This window comes from Bactrocera tryoni, chromosome 4, assembly GCF_016617805.1.
Source record: "Bactrocera tryoni isolate S06 chromosome 4, CSIRO_BtryS06_freeze2, whole genome shotgun sequence".
Classification (NCBI taxonomy): domain Eukaryota; kingdom Metazoa; phylum Arthropoda; class Insecta; order Diptera; family Tephritidae; genus Bactrocera; species Bactrocera tryoni.
This window is the reverse complement of record NC_052502.1, coordinates 4450256-4460213: the sequence shown is the minus strand read 5'-3', so window position 1 is coordinate 4460213 and position 9958 is coordinate 4450256. Positions and strand designations below refer to the sequence as shown.

At 40.0% G+C, this 9958-nt stretch overlaps 1 protein-coding gene across 1 annotated transcript in view; it reads right to left on the bottom strand.

Moving 5' to 3' along the window:
- Positions 1-7173: 7173 nt before the first annotated feature.
- The window catches only part of LOC120775601 (carbonic anhydrase-related protein 10), a 76254-nt gene continuing 73469 nt past the window's right edge, over positions 7174-9958 (bottom strand). The window contains exon 8 of the mRNA XM_040105840.1: positions 7174-9893. Coding sequence (XP_039961774.1) covers positions 9807-9893 — 87 coding nt within the window. The 3' untranslated portion in view covers positions 7174-9806. The remainder of the gene's footprint in view (positions 9894-9958) is intronic.

Sequence of the window (9958 nt, the reverse complement as noted above, 5' to 3'; positions counted from 1 at the left end):
AAAAAAAATATTGGAAATTAATTAACAACACTTTGCGCTTTGCACGTTGCGGCATAAAGGCTGAATTCCGAGCAGGCCGCGCTTTGAGAATTCGAGAGCTGAACGTTTCTCACATACCGCATGTATATACCAGTATGTGCGCATGTATGTGTGCTGGTGCGCTGCGCCACCTCATTAAAGCTTCATAACTCCGTGCATAATACAATAAATATTTCGCAGCCGATTATTTTATGCGCGAATCGCGGATTAACGCCTTCACTTCACGTGCATTTTAATTAGTCGCAAACGCGCTGCGGCTGTGTGCGCGCTCGTGCCGTGTGTGCGTGAGTGGACAGCGGACGGCGGCGCTGGCTACAGTACGCGACATGAAGCATATGACATGCAACACATGTATGCGCAAGAGAAGTATCATGTTGCAGCCACATGTAGCGCCTGCAGTGGCATTCCGCTCCAGCTCGAGTTGGTCGTGCGGCGGTGCGCTTTTGGCGGCGCATTTCGCGTGCTTTCAACATGAACCAGGCGTGGTCCGCCGCCATTTTCACGCGCCGCTGGCCAAAGGCATTGTTTCTGAGTGGTACACACACAACTATGCGTATATATGAAAGCCCACACTTATACACATACAAAAGCGCGTTGTATGCGGCACTCCGCAAATTTATTTGTGCAAGAGTTTATTTTCATGTATTATTGCGGTTTTGCGGCCAAATAACGCATCGGAAAACAAATGAAATTTCGCTTTTATGACAGGCACACAGGCACACATGCACACACAGACATAAATTAGCATGCGCACACATGTTGCATGGTGCTTAGCGTCATGCGCTCAATTTGAAACCAATTACATAATTTAATAGACATGACACTCGCTCTGTCACGCCAGCCAAATGTTTTCCAAAAACTATTCGCCAAGGTAACACTACTATTATAACCACGCTGCACGCGGTGCATTTAGGCGTAAAAGCACACTCACACACAAACACAGACACAATGCGTGCGCGTTCATTAGGTTCGGCTGAATGAACTTTGCCTTTATCCGTTGGCTTGACATTCTGCAGTTGAGCTGAAAATTAATGCATACTTTTGTGCGTTTGCACTGAGACCAACAATTGCCATAGTCCAATTTTAGGTGTTTAGCCTATAAACCGCTGTTGTTTACTTTGTTTCGTCATTATTGTATTGAACTCTGGCAGCTAAAAAAATTAACAATGATGCATGTCCACGTCAGCGGCTTTAGTGTTATTGTAAAACAATTGAAATTCAATTTAAGCTTATGAAAAATCATTAGATGGAACCGTGGTTTATTAAAAGGTTTATCTTTTAAGATTTAAGATTTTAAGAGAAGATGTAAACATTTTTCAAAAATAATGGTATGAAGTTACATTAGAGGGGAGAACGGGGTCATGTGTAGAGGTTCTCGCAAGTGAGGAAAGTTCACTGAGCTTATTTCACTTGCGAATGGCTAGAAGCGATTCTTTTACAATTGGCTCAAGCAGCTCACGACTTACGGTCTTAGGCCAAGTATCCATTGGGTAACCAAAAAACTTCCGTTTAAAGGCTAGCTAAAAAGAGAAGAGGAAACATTCCTCCTCAGGGTTGTGAACGGCAAGTTTTACGCGGAAGTCTTCAAAGGACTGAAACGAGGGGTCAATCGGGTCCGACAAGACATCGCAGCCGATTTGAAGCTGCACCACGACAAACGCCCCGGCTCACACTGCCTTCTTGTGAACAGCTACCTAACCAAAGCCAGCATCCCAACACTTTCGCAGACGTCCTACAGTCCTCATGTAGCTCCTCGAGACTTTTTTGTTTCCTTGCCTGAAAAGGCGGATGAAAGGCAAGCATTTTGAGACGACAGAGGAGATCCAAGCAGCATGCGCCTCGGCTCTCAAGGCTATTCCGGAGAATGCTTTCCGAGACACCTTCAATGCTTTTAAATCGCACTGAAAGCGATGCATCGGCGCCGAAGACCCTATTTTGAAAGTTTTTAAATAATTGTAACGATTAGTTCAATATTTTTTTTTTTAATCGATTCGGTCCTATTACTTTCCGGCCAAACCCTGTATACAAGTAAAAATGTTTTTAGTTCACTGAATTCCATTTTAAATGCTAATTAGTTATTTTAAATAACAATGGGCTTGGACACACAAACACCGAGAACGAAAAATAAACACACTCACTAATACTTTGAAGGTTTTACCCAAATAGTGTAAACTTCGGCGCCCAAAGTACATGTAAAGTGGTCTCGGAATCAACCAAAATAAAACCGATATGGTTTTATTCACTAGAAGATAAGAGATCCGGGAGGCACCGCTGCCGCTAATGGGAGACATTCCCGTGCAACCGGCAGACACAATGAAATTTCAAGGGCTCATCGTGGATAAGAAGAGGAAGAAAGGCATCGATTGCCCTATACTGCTGTAGAGGAGCCGTTGGCAAGAGTTGGGGCCTCTCACCGAAAGTAGTCTTCTGGCTCTATGACAGCATAGTTAAGCCCTATCTATGGTCTATGTCTATGGAGTGCATGTGTAGTGCACTAAGGTCCACTCAAACCATGGCACTTAATGTCATTTTGAACATAATGCCCGTGGACATCGCCGGAAGGTGTATGGCTGGGAAAGTAGCCATTAGACTCAGAGAACCTGGGTCCTAAAACGACGCGTAATTGAACACTCGGATATCCTCACACACTTTGACTGCATACCGGATCATCTAGATCATGGAGTTTTCAAACCGAACTCTGCCGGCACCTTTTCTGCCCATATACCGAAGAGGGAGCTAGTGGTAGGAAAAAGCCGTTGGAGGAAAGGGGCAGTGAGCTTCTTCACGGATAGGTAAAAGCTTGGGGGAAGGCTGATGGAGGGGTTTACTGTCGGAAGCTCTCGTTCAACTCCAGCTTCAGACTGACCATTCACTCAGATAGCAGAGCGGCGATACTAGCTTTGAATTCATTAACAGTGCGTTCAGGGTTGGTAGAAGAGTGCCTAACCTCGCTGTCAATAGCATTGAGTGTCTTTGTGATAAGACTGGTATGGTTGCCGGGCCATAGCGGAATCGCAGGAAATTGCAAAGCTGATGAGCTAGCAAGGAAAGGCAGTTTGCTCAAAGCCAAAACCTTTTTAGCAGTTCTATTATCCTCACGATTTTCTCTACCAATTACAAGAGAGAGAGCATCCTGTGGGGTATATGAACAAATCCGAAGATAACAGTTCTTTTTAGAAGTTTGGAAAGTAACAGTAAACACATTTTGGCTAAATAGTCGCTCAAACGAGAGGGTTCTCTACCCTCTCACCAGTTCGGCATTGCGTTGGCAATTTTAATTTGTAATTAGTTTTTGAGCAAATAACCGCAAAGAGATTTTTCACGCCAATTTTAATTTGTGCAATTGAAAATCAACAGAAATTACCAAATGTTATGCAGCTGTTTGTCGGAGAGACGGGGTAAAATGCACGTTACATAACGGTCAATGGCTGTCTCTGCAAGAGTCTGTGGTGCGGTGCGTATCCGTTCAAAACGCGTAAGCGAGTGTGCTGTGTGCGCTGTGCGGGGGTACGCAGGAAATGAAAATGGCGCTGAAATGCGGAGGCTGAAGGGCGCTTACAATTTACTAACGGAAATTACAATTGCATATTTTAACGGTTTTAGGCCAAATATTTGGTGGGTGTGGCGAATGTTTGATGATTTCCAATGATAGCGTGCAAATGACGGGAGGTGAGTGAGAACGGGCGGGTGCAGGGATGTTTACAGACGAGGGAAGCGCAGCGGATGCGGCGTGTGTCTGGCGGATATGTTGATTAATTAATGGCATTGCATAGTATTTGTATTTTAAATGCATTCCATGATTATATTTCGCAAAGTGCTTGAACCCCCCAAAGCTCATTGGTAAATTGACTAAAAGTCAAATAAAAATTTACTATAATATTTGTGTAATCAGTGTGAAATGTTGCCCTTCCATTTATTTTTGGCTGAAATTTTAAGTGCTGTTTGTTTTATGAAAGTATTTTCAATAAATGTGAATCCTAAAGGAGTTACTTTAGTACATTTAAGGGTTAGAAAATAAAGTAGTTGGTCTATGGTCATCAGATTCAGTATCAAAACTATATGAGAGCTCTAGATTATTATTATGAGCACTCTTTTACAGACATCAAGGAGTTCACTGAGTCAACGAGGCTGTTAGAAATCGTAAAGGAACAGATTTAGTTGTGAGTTTAGTTGAGGTTAGCTTCAAAACACCAAAGCGAAAAATGTTGGGCAAGGATCAAAGATGGTCATATCAGCTTTCGATTCAGTCAACACTTGAAGAGTGCAGTAATTTGTAGTAATTTGCACTTCTGTCATCAAACAAACAGTCGTCGCACTCGTGACTAGGCACCCACGTCACTGTCGACAATCATAATTTGGAAGTTGTAGATAGTTAATTTTGTCTATCTGGGAACCAAACTCTTTAAGTCATTCAATATTCCCGTCTTGCCTCTGCCCTATAGGCATGGGCGATGACAACATCTGATGAATCGACATTACGAGTTTTCGAGAGAAAGATTCTGCGGAAGATTTATGGTCCTTTCATGTTGGCCACGACAAATATCGCATTCAATGGAACGATAAGCTGTATGACATTGACATAGTTCAGCAAATTAAAAGACAGCGGCTACGTTGGCTAGGACAAGTCGTCAGAATAGACAAAAACACTTCAGCTCTGAAAGTATTTGACGAAGAGGAAGACCTCCACTCGGGAACTCGTCAGAAATCCAAGTTTTTGCTTCAACTGTATTTTTGCCCTTCAAAAACCAATATTTTATCAACAGCCGAAATTAGTTTTTAATAATTTTTTTCTAGTTTTAGTAGCGCTATGTATGTGTCAGGCCGGGGACTTTTCAATCGAAAGCAATCAGAGTATAATTTTTATATTAGAAAGATGAGAACTATATATAATGAAAATTGAGAGTTTTTCTTATTAACAAGTGATAGTCAAATGTTTAGTCGAATATAACCCAGATTTCCTGTGAGGTATACTTCCATAGTTGCTCATTGACACCTTAAAATTACGCCTAGCTCTAGAGCTACGATCGAAAAATACTTGCTTTTGTGGAAAAGTCGGCAATTTAGTTTTTAGTTCGAACCGTTTGTTTATTCCAGTCACTTCTAGAGACCAAACTCACCTGAAAGCAGCCATTGCAGTCCAAAATAGTGAGAAAGTAATCTGATTGCACTTACAGATATCTATCATATTTGAATCAGAATCACTTTGTAAGCTTCACATACTTTAACATTTTCTTCAGGATGCTGAAATATAACAAAACAATAAAATACGCTCAAGCCATTTGATATAATTTTAGTTTTTATTCTTTTCTCGTTTCGTTTTCGCTATGTTGCAGTTGACGTTTTGTGTTTGCAGCGTTTTACTGCCATTACTTTGGCTATAAACCCATCAGCTCTTTGCATATATAACTTTACATTCAGTTTCCTTCCTTATTTCATAAATATTTAACTTTTAGTTTTTGTCTGCTTCATTTGTTAGCGGTAAATATCAACTTATTAATTAATTAATTTACTTATACGCCATAACTAACGGAATAATCTTAACTTTTTGCACAGAAATAATTAATGCATTGCACATTTTTACAAGTGTCTAATAACTCATTACAAATGTACGCACCTCCAATCCATTATTAATCATATTTGCCTCGCAATTACATATTTAATGACTGATTTTTACATTAATTCATACACACATATTACACAGTTATGAGTTATTCGTATGCGAAATTAACCAACAAACACTTAAATAATGACTTCCTTGTGTCGCTTTGTTTACTTTGTATTTTGATTACTACTTTCCGATATTAAATATTTTCAACTGAATTGCACACATTTACTAACATTTTGCAGCCTTTGCACTACACTCTAGGTTCTTTAGTCACTAACGTACTTATCAGCTAATTACTAGGCGTTTTAACTTAAAACAAATTGCGGCCGCCTATTTTACTCACTGGGATTAATCTCTAATGGTTAGCGCCTACTGAGAGCAACACAATTCACTCCTCCTTTAAATACTTGTCTAATTTGCTTTTTTATTTAATTTACAGTTTCTATGTTAACATGAATTTTTACCGTTATAATATGCTATGCTGAAGGACAAAACAACAGTTTGGCGTGTATGATAATTGCTGAGGTTATGGATGGGCTTCAGAAAGGTCCTTAATACAGTATACATCCAATAAATAAAATATTGTCAATGAATTATATATTTATAATTTTTTCGAATTGAGGGGTATGCGAACAAGCACTTCGCCTAGTTGCGACATTTTTTGGAATACCATAGAACTTAATTGAAGTTTGCACCGCAACCTCGCCGTGTTCTCTTCTCTATCACATAACGGGTGATCCATCTACAGGAACTTTTTTCAATAGCCTTTTTTGACAGATCACGCGTGAGTCGTGTCAAGCAGTCATGTTATCTTGGTTCACTCTTGTATAGCACTTCTTCGCGGAAAGCCTTACGCCTGAACAACGCTTACAAATCGTTCAACTTTATTTCGAAAATTCTTGTTCTGTGAAGAATGTGTTTTGCACGCTTGGTTCAACTAATGGTGAACATAATCGATCTACTGAGCGTACTATTCGCAACACCATCGCCCATCTTGAGACCCACCATTTACTATTGGATATTATTCGACCGAATAGATCACATCCAGCTCGCAGTGAAGAAAATACGGCAGTCGTTGCTGAGAGTGTACAAGAAGACCGAAGACCGTGGAGAGTTAATTCGGAGTCGTTCGCAGCATCTTTGACCGACGTGTGGAATGACTTGAATGAATTTACGTCGAGATCTTAAATTGGAAAACGTACAAAATACAGCTTGTGCAGGAACTGAAGTCGCTCTACCTTTCCAAGCGACATTAGATTTGTTCTGTGGGCTTGTGAAAAGTTCCAAGAAGATCCGAAGTTTTCTAGCCAAATTTTGTTCAGCGATTTGGTGTGGTTTATGGGTCAGTGGGATCATTGGTCCATATTTCTACTAAACTGATGCGGGTGAGAACGTAACCATCAATGCCGACTGTTATCGCGCTATGATAACCAAATATTTTATGTCAAAAATTCAAGGTCGTGATCTCGGCGACCTTTGGTTTCAACAAGACGGCGCCACTTTCCACACATCGCATCAATCAATGGATTTGTTGAGAGAATACTTCAGTGAGCAAATAATTTCACGTTTTTTGACGGTCGATCACCAGTCGAAATGTTCGAGCGAGCCGCTGGTAGGTAGCCGCTGCCAACATTTGAAAGCGATAATCTTCAAAAATTAATGCCAAAGAATGTTCTCCAGCTTCAAAATGGATCACCCTTTATATGCACAATGGCCTAGCACTCTGATGAATTCCAGGAACTTTCTGTGCGCTATTGAGATGATGTGATCCTTATCCAGATAAATGAATTCAAAGACTTTGAGCCTGCATCTACATAATACTGTACAACCCTTTATGCAGATGCTCAGTAGTTTGTGGTTTCATGTCGCAAAACTGGCATTTTGCACAAAAGACCATGCCTATATTGGACAAGTGCTTTTTGAGCCTGCAGTTCCCTGTATAGAATGCGATTAGTAGACGAAATTTGTCTCTGGGTCTCTCCTCCATGCGGAGCAGCTTCTTTATGTTGTTGGAGCCCACCTCAATTCTGTTCCCATCATCTTAGTAGTCGCCGATATTTTTGAGAAGTTTAAGGTTCATTACTATAAACCTCTAAAATTAATAGGAACTATCAGCTTGCTTTAAAGTAAATACTTTTTCTCTAAGTTAAGGGTTGAATTTCAACAAACATCTTGAGAATAGAATTTGAGTTCTTTCGTGGAAAAATCTGTATTCGGGAATACAATAAACTTGAGAATTTTAACCTTTTGTATGGGAAAATGTTAGATGAGACAAAGGTTTTGCTATTATACAGTACTAATCCGCTAGGAAGCTTTACGAAGAAAATTAGAAAGTCACCAGAAAATATCTTCTGTATTCGATTCGAATACTGCAGGAGAATCGAATAACTTTTCAAATTTGAGTTTACAAATCGAACATCCGTTAAAGTGACAGTAATATAGAACCAAAATATACTAAAGCAAGTCTACATAGCAACAACATCATGACACTAACTTTTGAAATATGCGTTCTGCTTGGCTACTTTTAATAGAGAAAACTGGTTAGCGGTTAGAGTGAAGAATGGTTTCATCATCTTGAAAATATTTACATTTAGCCTGCAGTTATCGATGATGTAGAGAATGCTGTGACATAGCACACTTCTTATTTTTAGTCACTGAATTCTCGAGTTGTCGCTGTCTACCTATCTGAATCCCACAATTAAGAACTTGTTTGGATTTTCGCGGATATTTTTTTTCGCCAGCGCTTTTATGTTGTTCTAAAAGAGAAATAAAGCAGATTTCGAAATAACGGTAACACTACTCACAAACTAGTTACATTAGGGCTATAAAATGGATACATTAATTCATGCTTTACCTTGCATTATCGTTGCTGTATGGGTGATAGTGAGTATGAGTCAAGCAGAAGCGGTTAATTATACATAATTATAGTTCTGACTAATGAGTAGATTTATTGAGTATATAAGTATGCGTAGAGTTCGGTTTGCTGGAGAGTTTTTATTTGGTTTTGTTTGGTTTGCTTTGTTTGCTTATACTTCGTAAGTAACTATATATGCACGTGTGTATGTATATGTATTTACGGTGTCCATTAATTAATTTTTGCTAGTTATTTTGTAGTTATTGTCCGCCCATACAGTTTGCATATTAATTCATTATTATGAGTTCTATTTAGCTACAATTATTGTATATTTTCTGTGTTGGAGTATAGGTGTACCCATACAATGGCTCAAATGCGCACACACATGTGCACAAATGTTGCTGGGTATGCAGATAAACCGTTAGTATTGATTCATTTGCATTTCGTTCGCACATTAAATGCATGAAGCTTTCGAGTTGCGCGTAGTATACCTGATGCCACACATTTTCGTATGTATGTACATATGTATGTAATTTGTTAATTATTTTATTTTTTTTACATAGTGTTGCCAAACTGAATCGAATTACAATTTAATTTAATAACGAAAAGCAGCGAATATTTTAAATATGCTCCACACGAGGCATGCATCGCGTGTGCGAAGAACTGCATTTGTGTGCGTATCGGCATAATAATGACAAATGTGCGAAATTAAGCGTGGAAAAGCGCGAAGTTGGAGCGCGCGCTGGGCAGCGCTGAAATTGGCAGCAACAGTTGCAGCTGCCGCATTGGCGCATTCGCCGCGGCACTGCGGCTATCTTCGCGATTGCCGCGCCCCGCACGGTGGCCGTTATAACGAATTCGATTATTATCGCGCACATTTATTGCTGCACGCAAATTGCCGACACTCGCCGCAGCGCTCGAGCATATTGCTGTTGTTTGTCGTGTGCCATTGTTGCCACAATTAAAGTTGTCACTTGTTGCCGTGTTGCTGGTGTTGTTGCAGCTGCAATTCTGACCACAAATGCTGCGTTCATAATTATTCGGCATACAACGGCAATCTCTCAACGCCCCAATGCTGATGCCGCTGTTGGTGTTGTTGTTGTTGTTATTTTCACAGTTACTGCTGTTGTTGTACGCATGCGTGTCGTAGTGTTTATTACCGTTGCCTTTACACTTATCGCAAATGTAGTGTATGCGCATGTCACCAATACTATTACAGTTACTAACGTTATGATTACCATTACCATTACCAGTATTGTTATTATTATTAATATTATTGTAATTTATTTGCATGTGCCCTGTGTTGGGTCAACGAATCAATAAGCCGGTGTCCGGAGACCAGCGATTCGCTCGGTAATACATGTCCTTGTACATGGTCGGACACGAGTTTTGATTCTGCAAAGAGTGGCAAGTAGATTGTGGCGGTTGCATTAATGTTTCATTACAATTTTTCTTTAAAT